This window comes from Bombus pascuorum, chromosome 1 (genome assembly GCF_905332965.1).
Source record: "Bombus pascuorum chromosome 1, iyBomPasc1.1, whole genome shotgun sequence".
NCBI classification, from domain to species: domain Eukaryota; kingdom Metazoa; phylum Arthropoda; class Insecta; order Hymenoptera; family Apidae; genus Bombus; species Bombus pascuorum.
The window spans coordinates 23,416,032-23,443,914 of NC_083488.1; the positions used below are offsets into that span (position 1 = coordinate 23,416,032).

The 27,883-nt window shown below is 37.6% G+C and overlaps 1 protein-coding gene across 3 annotated transcripts in view; it reads right to left on the reverse strand.

Moving 5' to 3' along the window:
- LOC132908362 (probable serine/threonine-protein kinase dyrk2) overlaps positions 1-27,883 on the reverse strand; it is a 265,251-nt gene that overhangs the window by 166,038 nt on the left and 71,330 nt on the right. For all 3 annotated transcript variants that reach the window (XM_060962359.1, XM_060962342.1, XM_060962350.1), the window contains exon 2: positions 23,650-25,667. In XM_060962359.1, coding sequence (XP_060818342.1) covers positions 23,650-25,257 — 1,608 coding nt within the window. In that variant the 5' untranslated portion in view covers positions 25,258-25,667. The remainder of the gene's footprint in view (positions 1-23,649; positions 25,668-27,883) is intronic.

Sequence of the window (27,883 nt, forward strand, 5' to 3'; positions counted from 1 at the left end):
TCTCTTCTCTTCAACCCTCTAGCCCAGTAGTAGTAGGATGCGGGGAGTTACTGGGGTGGGATCAATATGAGGTTGAGCGAACGCGGGAAATTCGCGCGCAGGTCCTTCTCCACCCTCCACCCTCCCCTCCCTCTACACGATACTACTCTCTCTTACCCCCTACTCTTGGCTAACCCCTCTATCCCTCGTCTCTGTCCTCTGCCCGCACCCTCTGTCTATCCTTTTTTAACCGATGTAAAGAGAGTACCTCGTACTGACGTCTATCTCGTCTCGCTCTACCACAACCCTTCTGCGTCCGTCTCTCACCGATTTTCCCGCTCCTTTTTCGTTGCCTCGTCGTCCCGACGTCTCCCGTTCGACTCGTTTCTCGGCCAACTTTCGCGGCGGAGAGCCCACCCTTCGCCTCGAACCTTCCACCAGCTGCCCTGTTTCTATGCCTCACCTGATTGTACACGCATCTAGGTGTATACGGTGACCAGTCGAACGGGGCTGTACTAGATTCGACAGATTTGGCGGTGTATTAACAAACAGGTTTGTTTGGTACCGATGCGTATACGTTCTATTGTTTTCATCCTGTCGTAGTTCTCACAGTTTCTAAGAATCGATCTTACAGTCTGCTTTCAATCGAGAACAGGAGTCTTCATGCTCGCAGGGAACGATCAACGTTGGATTGAAACTACAAGTCGCAGAATTGTAAAAATTCTTTGGAAGGTAACCCAGGCAGCAGGATTAATTATTTGAAAATTAATTAATTAATTGCTCGACTCTCGGTAATAATTAAAAACGTAAACCAAAGTGAGCAACGAGGTTCGATTTAACGTTATAATATTTTCTAACGAGAGAGAATGCAGCTCCTAGGAAAAGTAGCCATATTTTGATAAAAGGACGAGAATGCTTGTTTCGAACCTTTGGTTCTTTTCTATGTTGTCCCTTGGTTATGATTTTCTAGATTAGGATGTTAGGTTGGCTTTGACAGTTCGTTCTTTTCATAGGATTACATACATATGTATGGGTGGAGATTTGTGAGATTCAGTTATGGATGACTGATCGTTCCTGTCTGATTTAGACGACTGACTTTGTGATCTTTAAACTGATCGATTTCCTGGGTACAGGGACCTTCGTCGAAGATGATCTTTTTATGGCGACCTTTCAAGTTATTTTATTGCGAATGAATTCTACTTGTTGCTTGTTTATTACAGCGGAGAGCCGTTTCGAAGGTATTCTAAAGGGCTTGGGTTTTGTATAGGGTGTGAAAGGGTAAGGGTCTGAGACTTTGAGAGGTCATAGTACTCATTAACAAGAATAGAAAATTCTTTGAATACGGCTTCTAAAATTATACGTAATATTTCTGGTAGAACATATAACTTTTTATCTCTTTGTGGGTGCATTCGTCTATAAAAAGAAATATGGCGAATGAATGAAATATTTAAAAATACGATAATTTTCTCCTGTCTTTTAATCGATGTATCTAGAAAAGGATGTTTAATAAAAAGTTGTATATATTATCATACATTTTATTCAAAAGTAAAATTGATTTTAATTTTTATGTTTCCTATCTATTATTTATTCTGAATGAGCGATATCGGGAAACAGCAATTTATCATGGAGTTAAATAATAATCGGAGGGATAATGTTTAACAAGAGAGACCACATTAAAATTCAAGAAATTGATATCCGTGATTCTGTTTGACTCTGATACCCGGCGATTTTTATGCAACGTTCCTTCACGATGCAAATGCGATTTCGAGAAAAAAGTGACCGATTCCTATGCGTTGCTTCCCTCGTGAATTTCCGCGGCACGTTGTTAAATTTGCAATGAACATGTACTACGTTGCTAACGGTGAACCTATAAAATTCTGTTTCTAAGCAACGAACTCGAAAATTATTAATTCTCCAGCCATGCTATTGTATGCGTTTCGTATTTCCAGGGAATCGAGCTATTTCCAAAAAATAAACAATCTCCTACTCTAATTCTCTTCAAATTGAAAATAAAGTTATGCTACAACGAGAAATATCGAAGATATACATTCGTGATAATGCAAAATAAAGAATAAAATATGTATAATAGACTGAAAATGTAAAGGAAAAAATTAAAGATTAAATTACGAGAAGACTTTGAAGAGACATGCACGTGACATTTAGAAAACAAGAAGAAAGAATAAACTAGAAATAGATTAAAAATTAAATTACGAGAAGCATTCGAAGAGGCATACATCTGACGTTAAAAGAAGAGGATAAAACGAAAGATAAAAGATTGAAAATTGGATTGCATTAAAAAAGCAATTGCACGAGTGACGAGAAATAGACATGACAGAATTATAAAGGAGAAGCAAGTATTCGATTCAAAAGAAATGGTAAAATCGACTTGTAATTTCACATAGTCACATAACGTTCCCTCAACCAAGTGATATTAATGTGAACTTTGGACTTCACGCAACGGCCCACCAACGAGTTCTTTTCCCTTCAAGCATCGCTGCAACCAGAGCCGATCGAGTAAAGTTGAATTGCGTTTACGCCATTACAACCCACGCCCCTCTGGTACGAGCCACAGTTCGAAAATATCCGTTAAACGTGAAAGGTAACGGTCAAATTCCAACTTAAAGCATCGACTTGCAACTTACTTTTCGTATAATGTTTGAACAGCTTTCGCAGTTTGCAAAAAGCCTCTTGCTTCGCGCCGGTACGTTCCACGAATTAAATCGAGTTTCGCTGCAGTTTCGTACACTTACAACGAATTCTTACAAATCTTTCGTTGATCGATTCCAATGATAGAATTATTTGTCAAAAAATTAATTCTTTCCCCAATCCTGGATACTTTAACGTTCTTTCAATCTTTGCACGCTTGATCTAATTTTATGAAATTTATTATTTATCGACATAACAAGCTAAGCGATAGATTTGAAATAAATCAAACGAAATCTCTCAATGATAAATAAATATTTTCCAATAATAATTTCCATATAACGGACAAATATTTCACGTAAGATAATGGTTTCTCTCGAAGCTTGGCATGTTAACGGTTGAACGATCACTCGCCATAGTCGAGTCGGTTTTTTCCAAACTGGAAGGCTTTCTCCCGTCAAGTACTCTTCTCGAAGGATAAATGAGCCCTTCCGGACCGCGAACGATGCCGGCGACGCCGCGACGATGAGATTCGAGGCGGTGAATTGGAATCCGGCCAGAAGAACGCAAATTAATGACGTCATCTCTGTGGCCACCGCCATAACCGTCGTAATTATGATCGCAAACAGGAGTAGGCCGTGGTACGATCGAACCCCGTACGAATTCCACCGACCACCACCGATGAATTTACATGGTCCGATAGACTGTTGCCAATTTAACAGGTAAACTATCGATAAACAGGTTGCGGAGAAACAATGTGCCGCCTCTCGCTACTGTTGCATATTACCAGGGCGAAAAAGAGGAACGCGAATTCAAGCGATAAAAATTTAGAGACTGCACGATCTTATACAATTCGATGTCAACCATCGTGTTGTATCCACAACATGTTTCGTGTTTCCAATGTTATTATATCGGAGAAACGTTTAATCTTCTATTGCAATTTATTCGATGTTAATCCTTCGTCCTATTGTGTTGTTTTGCGTTTAACAAATTTTGACGCACCAGTGTTCGGTGTTTAAAGTATTGGCTAGCTACTACCTATAGTTATATAGTTTAATATACAATAATAATATAATAGTATAACAATAACTAATAGATATATAGTTTATACTCGGTTGTCAGGAAAGGACTGGAGTTTTCATCGGCTCTATCGATTGTCAAAAAGTTTATGCACATCTGAAGGCAAAGAGGATTGTTATGTCCGATTGTAGTTACGAAAGATTCGGTTAATATCTCACTCTATTGTTCGTAAAACTATTTAGATCGAAATGGAGAAAAGAACGAAAAGGCTGCGGCTGAAGAAATAAACAATCCGTTATTCGATCTACCCTACGTTCCAAATCACAGCTTCCTAGAAACAATAAAAAGTTGTTGCTCTGTAATCAAGATTTTTCCATCGATCAAAATTAACCAAAGAACGATTACTTGTCAAAAATCTATCGTCGTTCTTAACCCACGTTACAATTTCCTTCTTTAACTTTCACTTTCAACCGAAGCGAACAATCGTACAATGATGTACGTATGGAAACTCAGAGAGACACGTTGTATCCGCGAACCTAACTGGATAATAGCAGCGTTAATTAAGAACTCATTCGCGGGGTGCATCGAACGTCTATCAAAGGATGCAACGCCCACCCTAAACGCACACCAACGCACAAATTCGCACATATATACGCATACAATAGAATGGAGAATGTGAAGCAGACGATACATTACGTAATGTAGCTCGCTACCCGAACCTACCACAATCTAGGGGATGAATCGGACTATCGTAAGAGAGATAGCGGCGTTTCCGGGCCAGATCATCCCGAAAATTGCGTCATTTGGACTTCGTGTAAAATACATAATAAGCTAGGCCAGGCTACGAATTTCTCGACGAGACAGCAATTTCCTTTGTCCCACTGTCAAACGTAGACTCTACTTTGAAGGTATCCATCTGTCCTGGCGAAATGTCAGACGAAATGATCCATTTCAATATTAACAGGAAACAGCTGAATCGAGGGAGTATTATTCTTGGATGAATCGAAACGCCTAACAGGTAACCGTAATAATATTGAGCGATTTAGCGTGTTGTATTGTTGAAGTTTGAAGGAGATAGCCGCCCTTTGATCGTTTATTACGAGTAATTTGTAGTGGCAGTAAATGCAAATTCCATCACGGTAGCTGTGTGCTATAATTTAGATATAGTTCCGGCCATAGAAATGTAGGTTGTGTGTATTTTGATTAATATTTACAAAATTTCTTGACTTTAACGGTATTAATTATTTACTGTGTTTAACATGTCTGGTAATTAATATATTTAATTATTTGATAGAAAAAGTACGACAGACCGTCTAATGCGAATCATGTATTTACGAATTGCTTTCGTATGATTTCGTATGTGTGTAATTTTTTCGTCCTATAATATTGCAATTATTTCGGTTGACATCAAGATAAATGTAATAATGTTGATTTCATACGACTTTAAATTATATAATCTCTTTAGGTAATCGCTTTTTTTCCTACGTTCAATGGCAGCATGCTAGATATCTACACGCGTTCACGATTACTACAAAAACGTAATCTTGTCACGTCAATGATAATCTTTAAACTGGAAAAATTAATAACATCTTTTATTTTATTATTTCTGGTTTATTCCTGATACCTTACCTCTTACATTATTAAGAATGAAACTTGATCCTTTTTAAATTATTATAATCGCTTTTGTATTATACATCATAGACTAAAATTAAGATAATGTGAATATATGTATATATATTCTAGTGTAGATAAATTTAATCTAAACTTTGAACTTGCGGAAATGTACATACAGGTGTCTGATAAGTAAGAGAGGGACAAAGATGTTAGTACAGGATAAACGTAATGCTGTGTCTCTATCGTAGAGCCACAGTTCAGATCATAATATCGAATGTGATAGGGCGTCTAATACAAGCAACGCGCCAAATATCGTCTTGCCCTATAGTTCGAGATTCTATATTGCACCTGTCGAGGATAGTATATCTAATACACTAACAATGGTTTAACGTGTACCAAGTGAATAATCAACCACGGAAACAAATTATAGAATAACCATACTTAAGAAAACTATAATTATTAATTTTATTATTATTGTATTTCGAGAAATAAATTTAAAAAAATAAAAATTATATACCGACTAAACGATTAAGAATCTGGGATGCATTGTTTAATGTTTATAATAAAATTTAAAATAAAATGCATCGTAAAAGAATTTATATTCCAATGATCGAAAACTTTTTCATAAATTCGTTATAATCGATAAATGTTTAATATTTACTCGAATTTTAATAGCAACACGAATTCCTATAAAATAAACTGTCAATAATACACTGACATTTACAAATCCAAAGAGCAGAGGAAAATAAAATTACACACTTGAGACTGAATTTCAAATTAAATTGTCTGCTACACCTATGCACGATTTGTGCCAACCTACGCACGAAAAATCCTGTTGATTTATGACCATCACGGTGCATTTTTTCGCGCTCCCGTAAGAGGATTATCAGAAAGCGGCGAATAAAAAAGGAGAAATGAAAAGCCAAGATAAAACTACCTCCAGTTGAATCGCATTATTACGATAATCCAACGATATTAGTCGTTCACGTAGTTATGCGTTTATCCGACAAATCTCGTTCATCGTCTTTCTAACTTCTAACTAGTTACTTTATACGATAGTTTAATTTTCGCTTATAATTATCGCAAATTGATTCACGAGTAATTTTCATGCAGCAATTAATTCATTTCAATGTCTATAACGTGTTCGTAACTACGACAAGTAAAATAATGAATTTAATAATCTGTTATACCGTTTCAAAAAATACCTTTGATAAATAATATAAAAGTCATTATTCGATGCTTTCTTCGCATCAAACATCGGTAATGGAAGTTATCAACAAAAGAAATTATCTTTTATTTTAAATATCAATATTTCACACGTTCCGTGTATCGTTGATAAAATATTTATTTAATGATATTTTCTAACTAATCGCTCAATCTTCATATTTCTCCTGAGCTATCACCAATTGTCACTAATTTTTTATAACCATCGATCACACTATGGTTATCGAATTTAATCTTTTCAACTACATTTAAAAATTTTATGGAAATAAAATCTTATAAAGAAACTTCCAACCTGCTATTTCCGAAACTTCACAGTTGATTTCTACTCGTCAATTACGACAATTTAAGCTCAGTAGCGTCCAAAACGAGCCGGTGTCGAAGCTAACCTCTGCACGTCAGTCAATACTCGTTCCGTAGAGCACATCGACCGTGATCGTGATTAATGGAGGAATCCGCTTGCACCGCACAAAACGAAACGGGATGCAGAAGATTGAAATACGTTATCGCGACGATTGCGATCACAATGATTTCAATGTACATAAATTGCAATTTATTTCAACCAATTGTAGTTTATCGGTGCAGCAGACACGCGGCAAAACTTCGAAGCTTGGTACAATCAAAGTTCGTTTCGTTACGCGTGAACGTATTTGCGATTGGATTCGACTTTCCGCGGGAAATTTGAAATCGGGGTTAAGCGTTGCGTGGCCTATTTCTCGTTTGTATCTTGTTGTAGATGAACGGGTGTTTTAATTTGTGGAGACCTCGCGAGTGGGCTGTAACGACGTAATATGAGACAGTAAAATATAACGTCCGATAAGACAGACTGGGTCGGAAGTATTAGCATGGTTATGATTGCTAGAAGATAGGAAGAATAATGGGCGTCCTTTGCAGCTGTGTGAACTATTTCCTCGCGAAAAAAGTGTGATAACATAGTTCTATGTAATTATTAATTATCGCACATTTTATACAATCGTTACCTTTGTGATTGTACTAACAAGTACAATCCTAAAACTAGTATTAGATATTTTCGCAATATTTATATTTTTATAAAAGTCACTAACAAAATGAAAACTAAATCAAAATAGAGATTTGTTTTACTTATTAAATATTGTAACCGGCGCTAGTTCATTGCTTGTTTCCCAAAACAAACTATTATATTTAGATTAATGATAGGTTAATAGAAAGCATTAAAACCTTTGAATGGGTACAAAAATTGATTTGATATGTCAACAGTTCATTTATAGATGAGCACATAGTGGAAAAACGGTAGGATAGATATGGAAATGGGAATCCAAAGAAAAAGTTTAGACGCGAAAGTAAGGATTGAAAAGATTTAGAGGGTGGTTTGCTAGAAGTAGGTCATCTTAATATCTTCTGCGGCGCTACAGAAAAAAGCACGAACGTGGAATGGGTGGTTTCAAGGGATCAGAATGATATGGCAAAAAGTTCTCTTTTTTTTTTAAAGGATCAAGGTCAATGGCATTTCTTTCCGAATAAAGTCGAAAGTTAGCTTTAACATGGGAATAGCGTAAAACACTTCGATACTAGTTCCTTTATTAAATTTCTTTTATTAAATTCCTTCTATTAAATTATTAATACAATTTGAAAGATATTACTCACGAAAAATATCTAATTACATCTTTTAATATCTGAAAACAATAGTGGAATAAATGTGATACCAAGAAAATCCAATAAAACCTGATAGAGGAATCGTTTCCTTTGAAAGATAATGCTATGTGCAAATATTTTTCGCAGCCACTGTAAACTCAAGTGTTTTAGATTTCCATACGCCCAGAAAAATTTGAAATTACGAAAATCGAACGCAAACAGTGATAAGACAACGTTCTATTGAGAAATAAGTTGAAACGATTTAAAATAAATAAATTAATGAGAATACAAAAATAAAAAACGATTATAGCCACTGTGTACATGCGACTTTATCGAAATGAGCGGACGCAGTGAACAGTGATCGATTCACCCACGTTCCATCTCGTTCGTGAAATTAACGCGAACGCGTACACCGACGCGACTAAAGACAGAACGATCCACGAATTTATAACTGGCCGCGAACAATATCCGTGCCTACATCGAGGATTTCCATTACGGTTAATTCAGCCGTGGCTTCACGCAGTATGTTCAGCACACGTTAAGGGGTGAAGAGAGGTGGGGGGTTTAGGGTGAGACACACAACAGCAAATTGCAGCCGGAATCTAAATCTCACCGTGGTACCCACATACTCACCTGAGGAACTGCGTACTTGTACCCGCATTCCCGATACAAATGGATAGACTGACACGGTGATTAAGTGGCACGGCATCTCGTATTCACGTGTACACTCGTGTGGACCGAGAGTGTGCGTGCCACGCACTGTACGTGGCAGGTATAGCGTATGGCGATTAAAGGCTGTTTCACAATGCAGCTTGAGTCAAGAGAATCGAACTATAGCTGGAGTCTGAGAGCTTACGCCTTCAAAGACGCTTCCCCTACCACCAATCAAATATTTGGTTTGTTTGATGAAGTACTATATCTTGCGTTGAAATATATTATACGCGATTTATGTGGAAGAAAGAAATTAATCTCTTCGAGTCGTTAGATCTAGACAATTAAAAAATTCCCAATATCTCATTTGAATCATACTATTCAATTAGTAGATTACAGAATATATATATTTTCCATTAGCAAACTGATAGCGGATTAACAATAGATTAGCTATCTGCAAAGGGAATGATGTCTGCGAATGTGTCTGGAAACGTCGAGGAAGTTAAATATTTAATCGATTGTTTCCCAATCTTACGAAAGATTTGTAGCCATTAATGTAATTTATCAAGTTACCCTCTTCTCATCGGAGATTTGTCTTAGGACGTGTACATGAGAGCAGTATTCGTGATGTCTCGGATATCGATCTTTTTCTGTAAGATATTTCCTGATTGGATGCAACGCCCGACATAGGATGAAACCCTGCGTGAAATGGATTTTTGGGTTTGGAGAAGCCTCTGTTGCTAGGTAAGTAAATTCGTGCAGCTGGTCAGTATGCTCTTTCGATCAACGTTTACTCGAAAAAACTTATGATTACATTTTTTTATGGAAATATTTTATACAGAACAATTTTTCTGTCATACGATCAACTCTTTTTAAGAGTCGTGTCGAAATTGACATGATAAATATTGACATGTATTTCTTTTTCACTTAAATTGATTTCCGAAACCTTTCACGATGCATTTGAGATATTTCCAATGGAGCAAGCAATTGTCTAAATAGAAAAATCAAATTTTATGAATTTTTAGAATGCCGAATGATTTTTTTCCATTCGAAAAATACAAGAAAAAGATCTCAAATCCCAAGATTTAATTTAGTAACATAAATTATAGCGATTCACAAAGAAATCATGCGCAATGCTGTACCAAAATCTAAATTTTAATGGAATAGCGTATACTAGAGCTAAAAAGCATGAATGAGAGTATAAATAACGATAAAACAATAGTTTGGCGATAAATTGGTAGTTTAATATGTAAATAAATAAATAAGTAGTTGTTAGCTATAAGCAATTAGAATGTGGATCGAAAGTCATCCTATGTTGCAAAGTAAAGCTTAAAAATAAATAGATAAAAAATAATAAATAAAATAAATTATTGCAATTCGATATATTTCGTTGTTGACGAAACACGAAATTTGGCCGCAGCTATGTATCTCGTTAAATCTTCGAAACTTTAAACCGACTCGCTAAATCGAATCAAAAGATCGATTCCCTAAAACTGTTAGTAACTAAGCTCGTGGCGCAAATGTTTCCTTTCGTTAATTGGAATCTTGGAAATGAATCGTCCGATAAAGTAGACGCGGTTACCAACTGAACATCTTAATTAAATTGAATTCGCGTCGCGCGACCTGAAAGCTTGCATAAAGGCTTCACGTGTACTGCTCTAGCTAGTTTAAATCGGCCAATCGGGTGCAATAAGGAACGACAGAGGCAAAATTGAAAAGACACACACGATCGATGCCTGTATATTCCAGATGCAATATTTTCTCAATAACAACGTTACATGGACTTGTTATTTTTTATCGAATTTTAGTCTTTTTTATCGAATCCTATTTTTCTATCGTTAAAACATTTTTTAACTTTGCGAAAAATATAAAAGAATCGCTTTTTAAATTGAAAGTATTTTTCTTGATTGCGATCGGAGAGAGATGGAGACAAAAAGCTTGAGCACCATAACCTCAATTAATGATTAACTCACAATTAATATGATTTAGTCGTAGATCACAATCCACAATGGATCGACTTATGTATTTAATTGTATAATACTCTAATTTGCATTCTGTGTTTTACCCGATAAAAACTGTAAATCGCGTAGATATCGCGTAAGATATAAAATACAAATTACACAATCTAACTCAAATGTAATTTCCTACTTATAACGCGATCGTAATACGGGTTGTGCATTAAAGAACCTTCAACTTATGGAAAATGTTTCAAAAATTAATATACGCGTATCACACGAGCACGATCGTAATTAAGATACCACTATTGCGAATTGGCTGCGATCGTAGACCGTCGATTTACATAAATACACTGCGCGAGGCATTATTTTCATCGGGCAAACAAAGCATCTTTCTCCCAACATCCGAGCACGTGCGAGGAATTCTGCAAACATGCGGGCGAGCATAATCCGTGCATTGTTTGCATGTTTTCGCACGATTTCCATTTAGATAAGTGCTTATGATCTGTGCGTTCGATTTTTTACGCCGCAATGTGGGCACCGATTTCCTTGAAGGAAACAAAGAAAAGATTCAAGGTTATGACGACTTACAGTACAATAAAATCGATGATGATGTTTCTGACGGGAATAATTACTTCTTGCGTATTGGGGAAGAAAAATATAATGATTGTTTTTAATAGAATACTTTGAGAGATGTAATACAATGTACATGGAAAAAAATGAATTATAGGGGTTCGATCATTTCGTTATTGGACTTGTTTAATTTGGCTATCTGGAAAAAATTAATTTGGTAGTGTCATCTTATCGGATCAAGAAGTAAACTGCATGGGACGTAGGTAATGCAGAAATCTGCGGGTCGGTACTAGAGTGAATTACAGGGATCTGCTACACCTGTAGTTGCAAAAAGAAAGTGGATAAGGTTGGCAAGAGTTGGAGAAAGGCCAATAATTCAGAGATTCATAATGTCATTGTCCTTTCAGATGAAACTGTATAATACACCGCAACCTAGTATAATATACAATTCATTGACGTTAGATGCTCAAAACTAAAGTCCATCTACGTTAAAAAGAAACTTGCAAACATTAATTTTCATGGAACGAGCACATCCTTTTTGTCTTCCTTTTCTTGAATAAACATATGATGTATCGTCAATGTAAATATAATGAGATTCGTCAGAGGATGATCACAAAGCAGGTTCTTAGAAAGATCGTACCGAAAAACGAAAAAAGAAAAAAGGAAAATAAAAAGAGACTTTGGGTGGACAGCGCATTAACAACACGCCTAATAAGGTTTTCTCGTCTAACCACAAGTTTCGACCACTCGTGTAAATTTTCGCGGCAAGTTTAAACACGTCTGAACAAGTTGTAGCACGACTCGTGCCTTCTTTTCTTCCAAACTCGTTTCTTCTTATCCTTTTTTCTGCCGCGATCCTGCTGTCTAACAAGGACGACACTGGTTTTGCGGTTTAACAAGTAGAACTTTGGCCAGTCTCGTTTATCAGATGATTAACGCACTGACCGCAATTTAAAAAAGTCTTAAAAGGATATTTCCCTCGCATGGTTTGCCGACCGAACAACTGCTCACACGAGCGTGTAAATTTCGCTCCTTCTGCACACGAAAGTCCGACTTTCGTTGCAATTAAAAATTTAGACATCCGTTTTAAATTAAAACTTTTAATCCTATGCAGCGATATTATTAACATTGTTGCTGTAAATAGGGCCTTCGCGTCCATTCTAAACTACCATGCAATTTAATTCATTATCCTCCTTTGATGCTCATCCCTTTACATTTTATACTTACTTCTTGCCTAATTCGTACAGTCGATAATTGTTGCCTGACGAACGTATGCGCCACATAATTCATAAAAAGAAGTTCACAGTAAAATCCATATAATATTTAAAGACACACGAAAGTCTATAACATCAATTCAGTATCACATAAATACAGTACATTTTTTCCATTTTAATTCTTAAAAGTTTCCAAGGAATGTTTGTCGCAGTTGTTACGTGCATGGAACAAAATCTTCTTTACCGGTAATTTTCATACGAGGCAATTCTTCGAACGAAATTAATTTCTATAAATGAACAAATATATTTATTTTTGCAATATTCTCGCTGTTCAATTCGATCGTTAGCCGCAGCGAAGAAATTGGTTATTTGATAAACCGCAGATCTGTACACATGCCGTGCTATTTGTCAGCTGCAAGAACCATTTTCCAAAAATATCCGCTATCCTGTTGCTGGCAAACAACCTCGCCAATATCCCTGTCGGTATGCAAGTTCACGCTTTACCGCGATTTTCATGCACGAGCTTTCAAACTTTTACACAGTGCCACCACGCTCTCATTATCCTACAGAGGATTTTATGTTTCGTAAACTTGAGGCATCTTAACGAAAATCTTAAACAGTTTCGTGTTATAATCGCGAGAAGAAAACTTTGTTTAATATCGACATTGTTTAATATCGATCTAACTTTCTAGACGTGTTCAATACTTTAATATTCATTAGAGAATATTTTTCATTGCAGATTACATACTTCTTTTTATTATTATTATTATTATTATTGTTGTTGTTGTTGTTGTTGTTGTTGTTGTTGTTGTTGTTGTTATTTGAAATTGCAACGACAAAATTCGTTTTATTCCTATGAGATTTTTATGCTATACTAACAGCGTTTCTGCGAAGAAAGCCAATTGACGAAATGCTACTAGGAACAATTACTATGATCGAGACATACCGAACGTGTTAACGATATAAAAGGTAATAGATTCGCATATATAATTTCTTGCTTAATGAAGTGTATAAAACTGATATTTGCGGTTTGTTCGCGAAACGAAGCGAAATGTGCGTTCCAGCACGTTATTTACTTGTAGCGGAACATTACCACGTGCTCGAGATCCGGTTTGAGCAAAATTGAATTCATGGTTAAGCACCATCTGTCTGGCCGGGGAAAAAATTTACGATCCGTGCGATCGAAATTTATGCCTCGCCTTAGAAGAGAGCAACTTCTTTCTCTACTCGTGGAAAATATCGTCGTATCGTACCATATTACGCTAATACTATAATATTTCACGTATATCATACCTTGTGATATTACTTGCACAAAATTTGAAGAATTTAGGAAAATATATACATCGTAAGATCCAGGCAAATTCTATCTTTTCAATATAATTATTTAAATCTGTTACTTTTTGGTAAAATGTAATTCGTAATTTATATGTAACATATTAATTATAATATTCTCAGACGTTAGCGATATAACGTGCTCTGAATCTACTCAATTTCTACGAAAGATAACATACCAAAGTCTATCCTCTATAGCCTTTTGAATTCTAAAGAAACAGAATGATCCCGAAGGAACAGAAACGTAAGAGACTACGAGACAACTCAAATTTCGAGTGATTCAAACGAAACAATGAAAGGGCTGGAGTAAATAGAAAATAACAATGAAAAGTGGAACGCACAAAGACGACTTTCGAATCACGAGCCTTTCAGATGGAAAACCATGGTGTACGCGGTGCAAAAGCATGGAATGGACAGCGATGGCTTTAAATGGTCCGTATTTCAATAATGATAAATCACCCTGGTTCGACGCAACGACAGACATGGCCGGTTTGAAGATCTCACCGTGAGATACCGCCGTCAGGGGTCTATCTTGTGCCTTCTATCTTATACGGTCCTGTCTCCTTTGGTCTGCCCTATAGGACGTTTCAAAATCCATCGGGAGTCTCAACCGCGAAGGAATCCCTTTCAGAGGCGCTCTCGAAAACACGTTTCCTTCGATCTGGAAGATTAAACCTTCTATACCTTCCAATCATCCTGTTTAACATCTCTTGACACGACCATGCTTTCCTTTCTTCCTTTTTGGAATATGTATCGTGCGAGCAATTCGTACGAGTCACATTATTGGGCGCATAATTTAGGATGAAGCTTTTGAGGTCGCGTAATTTTAAGATTGCGCGCTTGCGTTGACTCGATACAGGCAGATTTTTCATATTACAATTTTGTTATTTGAGATTGTTAGATTCAAATGTGTAGCAGTCGCGTGTGGAAGGTGAAACTTCTTCTAATACATGATCTTATTATTGTACATAGTGTTCAAGGTGGATGTAGCAATAATTCATGCGTGACTGATGAATATAGGTACTTTTATTTGAATATCAATGCCTCAATTTAACAGTCGGTTAGACGTTTTATGATAGTTTTTGCAATGAATTTGATTAATACCTGCGTGGAGGGAATTTATACGGATGATGATAAAACCGAATATTATTTGTACGAGTTGGATAGGTTGAATATGCGATGTAATACTTTCTTGATTGATAAATGAAGATGGAGCAAAGTATCGCATTGCTGATTAATTTCCACCTATTTTCATTGTTTCAGTCATTTATCTAGCGTTACGAAATTTTTTAATATAAAGTTTCATAATCGGTTTCTTCGTTTTTAATAATATAGGATGGCGTAACTATTTTTTACCATTGTTACATCAACGATTTATAAAAGAAGACAACGTCTATCTACTCGATGCAGCAACGAACATCCATAAGAGAATCTCAATTCATCAGAGGATACGCAATGAGACAAAAGCTATCAATCGCATCACAATAGAGCATCGCCGAAGAAAAAAGATCTTTGTCGTTTACGGTAAATTCCAACATCCATAATTCAAAACAGAACGCTAAGAAAGAAGGAGACGCGTGTCATCATATCAGATCTATCGTCGTATCCGTATCAGAGATGGAAACATTTTCACGTTGATTCAACGTTATGCCGTGTAACTTGTCTCGACTCGATCAGAAATACCTTAATAAATTGAATGATATTCATGGGAGAATTTAAATACAATTATAGCACATGTATAAATTACAGCAAAACGCTAATAGAAAAAGATACATATTTATCATCCATAACGAAACTCGAGACGAGAATATTCATTTCTACGTTGATCCAATGTCGCGTCACTTAATATTCTTTCTTTGCATCGAAAACATCTCGATAAGATAGATGACGATTACTACGATAAAATTCCACTATCGTTTAACAAAATTAAACTAAATTAATATACATATATTATATTAATAAATTAATATAATATACTACATTAATAAACTAATTATCACTAAAATTACATTTATAATAAATAAGAAGAATTATTCACGAGAAGAATTCTATACGATCCACGCGTCAAAAGTCGTATCAAACGTCAATTCGAAAACCGGATCGATATTTCAACCTTTCGATCTGCGGCTAAACCAACAGAACGCCTATATGGGCGTTCTTTAAAAGAATCCTTTTTATTTATCGCCCACAAGTCTCTTATTGCACGCGCGCCTAAGAATTGCCCCTAATAATTTCCTAGGAACATCCAACGCATACCAACGTGTCCATATTCCCATGCAACGTTACGTGCTCCTGCAACACGTGGAAGAAGAAATCGCCACGAGATAACTCCTACATGAAGATATTATGCTTTGATATATGTACGCTCGAACGAGTAAGGAATTGTTTAGCGACGAAACTAGGAATATACAAGAATATACGAGATCGTTTGAGAAGGCGTATTGCTCGCGCGATGCCCGAACACGATGTTCCCTTTCGTGTAAATTCGTGGAAATTTTTCCCAGGGACAACGGAACGTCACCGGAATGCGTTATCGCTATAAGACGCGTGACGATCCCGATTATGCGCGTGTATCTCAACGACGAATGGAATTTCGGTGGGCAGGCAAGAACTGTTTACCGAACGACGCGTGGTTCGATGCTGAATCGATTTCGACGCGACGATGATGCGTGATTGGTTTCAGCGATGAGAATCTGCTGGTGAATCGTTTCTACCGTTAGGCGGGTGAGAAGGAAGCAATGATGTTTGGCGAAGTAATTTGATGAGATTGAGAATTAGGTAGAGGTTTTTCTTTTTAGATTTTTCACAGATAAATCTATATTTACTTTACGACTATATTTTAGCAGATGTTAGTACGAGCTCGATAAACGGAAGATTTAATTTCTAACGGAGAAGTTAATTTGTAAAGAAGCTGCAGATAACTTCGAAAACTTTGGATCGAGAGGACCGATACAGAAGAAGTTTGCAATGAGCTTGAAGATGTCTTCAGATTATATTACGTAATAAAAAATTTAGTTGGCTAACTGATTTTAAGTTACATAATTCACTCTATGTATAATAATATTTAATACTTGTAAGTTGGAAATCGCACGACGCGATAGAGGGCCAAGCGGATTAAAATAACGTCCTTTCTCCGCTCTTTCAACTTCAATCCCGCGAATGTTTTCGATACGCGACTGCCGCATACCTGAACGCGTTTCTGCACTCGCGAACGTCTCTTCGAGTTCGGTTGTCGCGAGCTTTTGCACGTCATCGTGACTCAGCCAAGCGGGATCGTCAAACGTGGTGCTTCAAACGTATCGTCGTCGACCCATCCAAATAAAAGGTTTTCTTTTCAGTTGTTCGCGCGAGGGCATCGACTCGGACAGCCTGAATTTTCGTTTATTTTCTTTTACTTATTATTGCTCTTCCTTCTCATTTCATTTTTCCCTGCTTCTCCGTCTTAGATTATCGCTCCGTTCTTTTTACTTTCTTCGATTTTCTCCTTTTTTTCAACCTTAGTTGATCCTGTTCACGCGGCCAACTTAAAAATAACGCGGTGCATAAAAATATACCAACCGAGGGAGAACGATCGTTTGGTAAAAGAGAAGTTGGCGATAATACGACGCAGATGGGGATGTTTTTCGAGTGAAATGCGCGAGATTTTGCTGGAAGAGGATAAAGAGTACTTTATAAAAAGAAATATATATAAATGATATATCAAGAGCAACGTAAGATTTATATACGTGGAATAAAGTCCACGTATTTGTTTGCAGAAGCTACGAGCTTTCCAGTGACCTACTAAAACCCAACTCTATGTAATTTGGTAGATCCAGTTACGTCCATGTTCCCTCGTATCAAATTCAAGTTCGCTTCAATTTAATTCGATCTAAACTAGTGTACAACTGGCTTGCATCATTTTCCAAATCTTCGTTTCCCTCGTTTCTCGCTAATTTCCCAGAAATTTATTTACCTCGAAAAAATAGCACCAGGACCTACAAATTCCTTCGGAGGAGGATTTCTATCCTCTTGAATTTATCATATAATTTCAAAAATAAGAAAGAATAGAAATTGTCTACTTACAGCACTTGTAGAATGAGCAGACAAAATCGCAAGTTGTCCTTTAGGTTTCACGATCGACCAGGATTCACGGCGGAATTCCTTGGAATCTCGAAGGGAGAGAAAATCAAGGACACGACGCGATTGACGGTAATTCGCAGGCGTACGTATCCCGAATCCATACAGCGTGTACACGTGTGCAACTTGAAATCACGCGAATTTAACGCCACATTCTCGCCGGGAAGGAAAAATGGAAGAAACGCCAGTAATTCAACGTGGCGGACGCTGAATTATTGTAGTAGCATTGGTCTACGCCTTTCGTCGGCTGCAAGTGACTTGTTCTCCACCGGATGTGTAGGTTACGCGTCCCTGACCTAGGCTGTCTTCATATTATACAGAGGAAAAATAGCGAAGAAAAAATAAGAGAGAACGAAGGAAAAAGGAAGAGCGACGGGGTAAACGAGTGCAGAAGAGGAACGAAGGGCGTTCGTGGTTACGCATGGCCGCTGAAATCGTCACGAACAAAGAGCACGGACAAAAGTAAAGAACAAAAGAGTCCGGAAAAATGATATTTATTAGAGATTTCCTTTTCTAGATTTCGAAGATATATGCAGGATTGTTGCGTGCAAACAGCAAGGAACTCTCGAATGTTGTTAACCTCAGGATTTGTGCGTAACTGAATTTTTATTTTCTTTTTGAAGAAGGACGAAGTCCACTGTAGATTTTTACTATTGGATCCAGGTAATTGAAGATTGTCGATGAATATTTGGAATATCTTTGTGATTATATTTTTAAAAAAATTTTCTTTTTTAGGAGTTTGCATGTAACTAGTCGGATTATAGTTTATTGATGTATACATATTGAATGAATGTATTGGGTTGTCCGAAAAGTTTCTTTTGTTCTATAAGAAAACAACAGACGCACAATGTTTTTTGTTTTATATTAGTTTATGGAATTATGCACGAACATAATAATACAGACATAACGAAATGGATCATACCTAATTCAATAAAAATAAACAGATAATATTATAAAAAATATACAACAGAAATTTATCAATCCGGAACGCGTATTTTAAACACCAACGCTGGTTCCAACGATGAAATACGATCGATCAGAAAATGTATAAGCGACATTAGACATGTTGCTTAGCCTTAGTCTCACTTAGAGAGAAACTCAATTTCTAGTTGCAAAAGGACAATCATAAGCGCCCTTCGCATAGAAGAATGTCCGTCTGAAGATAACTATACGGCTACTTTATCTCAACAGATAACATAAACCAATCTCTACTCGACACTTTGTCAAACTCCTAAACAAATTCGCTAAACAAATACTAAATCTTCCCGCTAGTGTCTTCTTCCGCCTCTAAACAACGTCTTTCTCTGACACTGTAACAATCGATCTTCGTGGTAAATCTACCTCTGTGCCAAAAAAATATTGCGTGGGACGTTCCGAATCGCGTTGCAAACATCGTTCGCCAGACTATCGGAAACGTACGCGTGTTGCACGTATCTACTATCGTCGAATTTACGTAGCCGTAAAGTTTCGCCAGGTAAATTCGCGCCAGAGTTTGATGCACCGATGCAAAAATTGCTCCGCCGCACGGCTACGTGATGAAAATCCGCAATAAAGCTTAGAAAACACACTTGAAGAGAAAAGAGAGAGAGAGAGAGAAATAGGAACGAGCACGGTTACAGGAGAGTCAGCAGCCGCTAGGATGCGGCAGTGTTTTAAAATCGAACGGAAATCCAGCCGAGCCGCGTCCACCGCCATTGCAGCGGTTGCTAATAATAGAGTAGATACTGGAAGGATAGAAATACGACTTCCTCCGTCACTCTGTACCCTGCTGCGTCCCAAGAATAACGGGCTCTCGTTCGATACGAGACTAGCGAAAATAAGGGGTCAGGGGCGGCAACCTAATTCAAACACTCGATACAGCCAAGAAGAGAAGCCACGCGATCGCACGTGATACAGATCTGACTTTCTTTTTAAGGCAGATTTACTTCGTTCAACGTGCAAATGAATTTTTTTTATCGCAGATTTTGCCGGGTTTTTTCTTTTTTTTTTTTTACTTTAACTGTACCAGTTGAATCATTTTTCGGATTTTTTAGGGAGAATAAATTGGAACGGCTAACGATGTCGAGGGGGTTTACTGGTTAAAGGGCACTTCAGATGGTATTCGTGCAATTTCGTTGACATTTTTTTGGGCAGGAAGTGGCGAAATGTTTTTATTTCACTGCAGCAACTAAATCGGAATGGTGGAAGTTAATGAAGATTTTTCTTGATCGTTGCTTTTTGGCTATATCAGTTTAGCTGGAATTTCGAAGCTGAAATGGACGATTTATTTTTTTATGGGTCTCGTAGAAACCATACCCATCAACTCCATAAATTGAAACGCAGAAAAAGAAGACGGCTACAAACGTTATTTTCTATAATTTAGTTGAAATTTACGGTCAATTATGACAACTGTGCGCGACAAATAAATTTATGAAAGTCCCCCGTTTTTTGAAGATTTTGAATGCTAATTACGTACCTAGTTCGTAAATTATACGACATATAAAAATTTGTTTCAAATATTAATTTTGCATCCTTTATTATTCTTCTGTATTTTATCATTCTTGATTCTTAGAAAAAAATTCTAAAGAGTTTAAATAATTAAAAAAAATTGATTTATAATTTGTTGTTATTACGTGTTTAATATTTTTTTACAGCTTCTAGCTGTAATGTGATTTATAAAGGAAAATGTACTTGTTTACACTTTCGCAGAAAACTCATCTATTGAATCACGATGATAATATTATTCGAGTGACTGTGAAAGCGTATCCTAAACGCAAGGGATCACCTTAAAAGGCTCGATATCAAAGATACCTAGCTAACTAGTTGAGATTCCATGCTCCATGCGTAAACTGAAACAGTCCACTTTCACACAATAGACTTTCAGAGAGAAAACATTCTCTAGATTGAGTAACTTCCAAACTTGAAGCAATACTAAACCTCCATTCAGTTTGTAGTTAAACTCAAATTAACAACTTCCAGCCATTTTCAATAATAATCGCGAATCTTTGAAACCGCGCGTAATCCAGAATTTATTTCGCCTTTCTTTTCTAACACGTCTCATTAGCTGGATGAGATATTATTTAATTAATCGTAAGTTTGAAATTCAAATGGAAATAGATTACATTAGAATATCGAATTCCCAGAAAAACAACAGTCGTGCCAAATTCATGGTACTTTAATCTTCTCTCGCATTTATTCAACCCGATCAACTTCAGCAAATATATTTAATTCTCTGTTTTATTTATTTTACTTGATCGATTCGGAACAGATGATCAATTTTCTCTTCAATTTATTTCACTAGATTAATTCAACAAATCAATTAAAACTCATATTTCTACGTACATTGGTCGCTATAATTGTTTTAAACTTTTGTTTACTTGATATACGTGCCCCAATTATTTCTTGTTACAGTAATTATTGAAAGGGTTACATCTTTCGTCGGTCCCACGCGGCGTCGTACCAATTCGATTTGTAACTGTGCTTTCTGCTGCCTCTAAATTGAGTTACAGAACATTAGCGGTGAATCGACCCTGCCACCAGACAGCACGTGTCCCTTATCTCGTCCAATAAGTGAACCGACGCGACGATATCAGTCGACCCAGGAAGCGTGTGAACTCGTAAAATCAGTGATCCTAAACTTCATATCACGTATCATCGATGCTCGGCTGTTAAATCGCGTACAGTTCCCGTTCGCGCTGTTCATAATTGAAAACACGAAATATTAAGGACTTCGATACCGTGGAGTCTGAGGTTCGATAATTAAGCAGCAAGAGTCTAGACAGGTGGTGTTTTATTAACGATGTGATTGTGAAGGGAATACGAATTTAAACCCATCATGAGAGAGATAAAAAATAGATCAAAGGATAAGTTTAAGACAGAGAAATAATAGTTTTCAAGGAAGAGCGTAATAATTTATGAGAAGAACGATTTATACGAAGAGAAATGTTTGAAGTACAATAAGGAATAAGGAAATGATAATTTCAAAATAGAAGAATAAAAAGATAATAATCCAAAGATGGAAAAAATGATAGTTTAGAAGCAAAATAAGCGGCATAATAATTTAAGATTAATATTTAATATTTTTACGCGAAAATGAAAGTTTTGATAAATTAATGTATCAGAAATAGTAGTATAGAATAAAAATCAAAATGATCTGAGTTCATTAACGAAACTAAATTTTCCTACTGCTTTTTACATTCTTTTTATATTAAAAAGCTCGAGTCGAAGATACGTTGAATAATATGTTTGAATAATACTATTGCAATAGATATGTAATTCCTAGAAAGTAACCACACGTTAAATTTATGAATAATAAACGTTGCCATACGTAGTTAAATGTAAGTGATTGGAATTTGCAGAATTTAACGTAGATATAAAAAGAAGATGTGTCTCGTTTTAACTTTATCGATCCATTTCAGAAACATTTTTACAGATATTCCTCGGCCATAAGTTGGAAAGCCTGGGTTAAATCGATATCTAGATGCGCCTACTATTGGAATATTCACGATTACGCTATTGAATACTTCAATACATTTTTGCATTGCTATACTTAGTGAATATGCATTTTTTATCAATGTTTACAACTGTTACTTTTAGAGTGAAAATTTTAAAAGAATCATGCTACTGCTCTTAAAGTATAAATTTTAGTAGAAATGTAAAGAAAGTGGTGGAGACAGGAATATGTTTCGAACTGAAAAATAAATAATTCAGAAGAATTCTTTGATGAAAATCAATAAATCTAATCTAGGTGCCAAGAGAGAAACGAATAAACGATAAAAGCATGAAAACTTGATGAATGAAGAAAATTCTAGTGTTATTTTAGTTTTAAATGTAAGTATAGTAATTTTAGATACAAATATTTGTTCGTTTTCTACATTTTCTAATTCAGTTGCAACGATATCCACGAACGATAACAATCAACTTAATGAAATTTAAAAGCAGCAACGAAATCGATAAACCATGATATCAATTATGTAAATGCAACGCGCCGATCGAAACATAGGAAAGTGAGGTTCGTTGGCCGACGAAAAATTGAAAAGCAAAAGCACGCGTCGCTTGATTTATCGATTCTACATTCCTAGCTGACTGAAAATATTTCCTCGGAGAAATTTCCTCTCAGAATATCTATGTCGACTTATGCTATTGGTTACGTTTCAATATTTTCGCTCTCATGGATTTCGTATCAACCAGCATCTTTGATACAAACTCTTTTATAAAATAACAACGAGCTATGTATATAGTTTTACTTCTAAAAACCCGTTATTTTAACAATGTAACAATACCATAGCAATAATTAGCAAATTCTGGGCCACCGTATATTGCCATAAAATGAAACAAATACGTACACATAATACATAACCCATGATATTCAATTCCTATTTTATCTCAGACCATTAAACTTTTTGCTTCAACTTTCAAACAAGGTATCTCCGAATTATAGAACTCCCAGATCAAAAATAAACAGATCATCGGACTTTTGAAACTTCGATTCCCATAGCGAACACGCGTATGATTATTCTAATTTCCATGGAGAATCAAGTAATCCTCGATTCCAATTCCCAGAAAAGTAACCTCTCGATATCGAAGTACCTTTTAATAATACCAGAAGAACGCGCGAGAATAATACGCGAAAATACGAAGAAAACACGTTGAAACGTATGGAGACAAAGAGCGGGGAACACGATATCGTGCGTTATTCCGAGCAAGTGAAACGCGGTCGCTCCTCTCCCCCGAGGACTTACCTCTTCTACGAAAGATCTCTGCTGCATATTGGTCCAGCACATTTTGCACTGGCATACGTCCTTCTCTTTGAAATTCTCAGCCCTTTCTCTGTCTCGGCTGGCGGTAACCTGAGGTGGCGGGGGCGGCACAGGCGGCGGGAGCGGACTAGTCGCGACCTCCAGGCTATCCGAGCTAGAGTTATGACGTCGCGGTGGTGTGATGTTCGTCACGTTCCCTTGCGAGACCTGCTGTTTCACGTCGGCCGATCTTCCCGCCGAGTGATCGTTACCATTGCCAGACGACTTTGAGTGTGACGGTGACAGGTAAACGTTCAGCATGCACTTGCTGTTATTCTGCTGCGGCTGAGGCCGTAAGAAATCATCCAGAAGATAAAAGCTCTGCGCCCGATTGGATCTTGTAGTAGACGTAGTTGCACGCGAATCGTTGCCAATAGACTGCTGTTCTGCTTTACAGATACTCTCGCGATTCGTTCGACCTCGACACTCATCGTCGAATTGATGTCTAGCGGTCACGTGTCTCTCGTCCACGTCTCTATCCGCGCAATCCGCGGTTTCTTGATACAACCTACGGCTAACCTTCGACCTTCCAGCCTGACCGAATTCTCCGTTCTCTCTGTAGATGTCTCGGCTCACACGGGACACACGGGCCGAGTAGGACGTGGGCTGCTGGTAACGCGTCGACTTGCAATTCGACCCACGTAAATCCTCCCGGAAGTGCTCGCCCTCGATCATCGAGACGCTCATGTTATGCGACAGCGAATGTTGAACAGCGTGTGAACTGGTGCCAGTCGGAGCCCTTAACAGGGCACCGAGAGACCGCCACTTCCTGTCCTGCTGTCCCGTCGAATTCGACGAGACGGACGATCTGGTCCATTTCCTCTCGTTCCCTGGCGATGTTAGAGCGTTGTTGTTGCCTACCGACCACTTCCGGTCGTTCGTAGGCGAAGTCACCACCGATGGCCACTTTCGTTCGTTCGACGGAGACGCCATCGAGGTGCTCGACCACTTTCGCTCGGACGAGGTCAACACAGCGCCGGTGGCGGAGGTCAACGAGCGATCCGTAGATGAGCTGTTCAGTTGATCCTCGCGTTGCCTGGCCTTCCACCAAGATGACGTCGAAGTGAAAAGTATCAATGCTCCTCGCAATGGGTTCGGATTCTTCGAGGCTCCTTTTGGTGAATATTCTCTATCCTTGATCTTCAAAGAACAATCTTTGTAATTGGTGTCGCATTCGCGATCGCTAAACGCTGACGCGTCTCGATCCCAAAGAGCGTTTTTCTGAGCTGCCAATTCTTCCTCATAGTGTAACGTAGCGTTAGTGCTACGTAGACGTGGTCGAATTTTTACGAAACCGTAATCGTTGCTGTCTTGAACGGCCTCTAATGCTTCGATGCGATGTTGAACGGTTCCGGTCGACTGCTGCAACAGAGAAGTCTGACCGGACGAGTATTGGTGATGGCTGTTGCTCAGCTGCAAGCTCGGTTGCTGTAAAAGCGTCGAGGTCCTCGCCCTGTGTCCCTCGCTAGCGGTACCGCGTTGCAAACAAGAGAAACTCGCCGAGTGTCGCAAGCTCGAGGGTGGATTTCCCGGTTGACTCACTCCCAACATCTTGCCTCTCTTTGATATTCAGTCTTTTTGATCTCGAGTAGCGAAGAAAGAGAATTTTGTATCGAACACAAGCGATATTCCTTTCTGTTTCCCCCTTTCGTTTTTATGTTTCTTTGTTTCTCTTCTGTTTCGTTCCTTTCTGTCAAATTGGACGGAAGTCGGGACGAAACGACACCTTTTTAACTGAGTATTATTACTCTGGCAGTGATTTTTACTCTCGATATCCCGGTTTTCTCTGATAACGCGTGAACAATCGACTGGCCTGCAAACGACTTCTTGTTTCGTGTACCTTGTTCGTTCGTGTACATCCTCTCGATAAGGTTCTCGTGAACTGGCAGCCGCCAGACGGCTACGTCATCCTCGTCGCTCTCGGTGCCTTTCGTACCGTACAACGACGGTTCGTACGAAATCTGAAACAGAAAGTAGGAACAGGATAGGGGCTAGCAACTCAAAAGAAAAAAAACGGCTACAACAAATCGAAGCGTCGTGAAGCAACGGTTGTGAAAAATGAAATGACGAGGAGGATGAGTCGGAGGAAGGGTGAACGAGATTCTAGAGAACGATGGAACGACGGGGTGGTGTGGGACGTTCTCTTCCGTTGTGAAATACATGAATGGTATACGGTACGGATAGCCTGCTCGCGTGGCTTCGAAACAGCCAAAGGAAAGAAAAGGAAGAGAGCGAGAGGCAACGACTGTATGAAAAAGAACGGAGAGAGGGACACGAGGCGATTTGATGGAGATCGGCGAAGGATGAAGGTCGTTCTGTGGCCGATGCCTAAGGCCAGGCATCGAGATGTCTACCGATGTGCCCTTCGAAAATTTAATTTTCCTTTGAAGAAAGTACGAACGTGAATTATTAACGTTCATATAGACTACAATTCTTTTGTACTTTTGGAGCGAGCAATTTTTTATTATAATTTCTAAAGTTCGGAAATCTTTTAAATTTCAATTCAGAAATTGTAAAGATTTGAAAGCTCGGACTTTGAAATTTAAATTTTCTTATTTGGAAGGAATTGCAAATTGGTAGACATCCATAACTTAAAGTACGCGCGATGAATCGTCGATGACAGATATGAGCGAAGTATGTACGTCGTAAAGTATACGTTTACAGCGACATGCTCATCAACTAAAAGACCGATGCAGCTGCGTTAAAAAGAAGCACTGGAGATACAAGAAAATAACGTAACAAATTCGTGAATAATCATAGGGTAACGGGAACTGACTCAACAAGAAAAATAAAATTCAGGGGCGTCTACGGTGGTTGGTGAATTGGTTTGTAACATTAATCTATACATATAATCGTTTCCTACTTAACCAAGTCTGGACCATAATTAACGTAATTAGCATTAGCTTCAGGATCGTGTCTGGTAACCGCTTAAAGGTCCGATATGTAATTTAACTCATTGACTCACGTTTTCGTTCATTAGCTATGTATTCAACCAGACTAAAATATTCATTTTTTAAATCTCATTATTCTAGAACGAATAAAAATTATTAAAATAATAAGTGTAAGTTACAATTTATCTTACATTCGATAGCTTTTAATTTAGTTTTAATATTTGTAACAGCAACACACGTGTTTTCGTTGCATGCGGTTTAGAATTTTTCATAATTTAGTACGAGTGAACGTCGTAAGACAAGCAGTTAACGATACAACGAATTATGTTATCGTTTAGCGAGCGTTTATTTAAAAAACAAAAAAGACGAACGACATGATTTTTTAAAGTTTCCAACATTTTCGTAGATTTTAGTTCAACTCCACTACAAGGAGAAACGTGGTTCCGTATACAGGTGCATCTGGAGCGCTAATTAAAAATTATTCTCGATTCTAAGCGAGTCTGTATCACGATACAACACCTACGAGGGACAATTCGACTCGATAATTTGGCGGTAACATACCAATTATCGATCGTGTGGACAAAACTTTAAAATACACGAATAGGACGTTAAAACGCGATGGATTTTATTAAACACGATAAAAATGAAATAATACGAAAGTACCTTCGTGAAATATAGTATCCCATAATATCCTTCGTAGGAAATTGCTAGTAAAATGCTCCTGTGGATCCCACCGTTCTATCTACGTAACAAAATTATCATTTTCTTGTATTTTTGCAGTAGACGTTATAAATTTTAAGCTGGATAAATTTCTTCCTTTCCAAATTCGAGAGATTCGCGTGTAAATTTTAGAATTCGAAAGATTCGCACTCCCAGATTCTTTCGTCTAAAGATAATTCCACTTCCAAACGTACAAATTTTCGCACTTCCAAATTCAAGCTTTCGTACTTCAAAGACTCAAACTTCTAAATAGAAGATTTTCTACATTTTTAAACATCAACTAAAATTTTGTTCTCAAGATGACAAAATTTCACCAGAGGCGGTGAATTCGAAGTTTCGAAGGGAGGCGCAATGTTCAACTACGAAACCGAATTCGCTGGATAGCGGTGTCCGTAAGATTTCTTTGACTTTAAGGCAGCGGCACGCGGGCTGTCTACCGTGTGTCTATGTAGGTGCAAAACAGTGAAAGGTTTTTCAAGGCAGGAAAGTAAGTGACACCCACACGTGGCCGTTGTCGATGTAAAAAGGCAAGGCCGTTCGCGCGTAGAAAAGTTCACTGCATTATT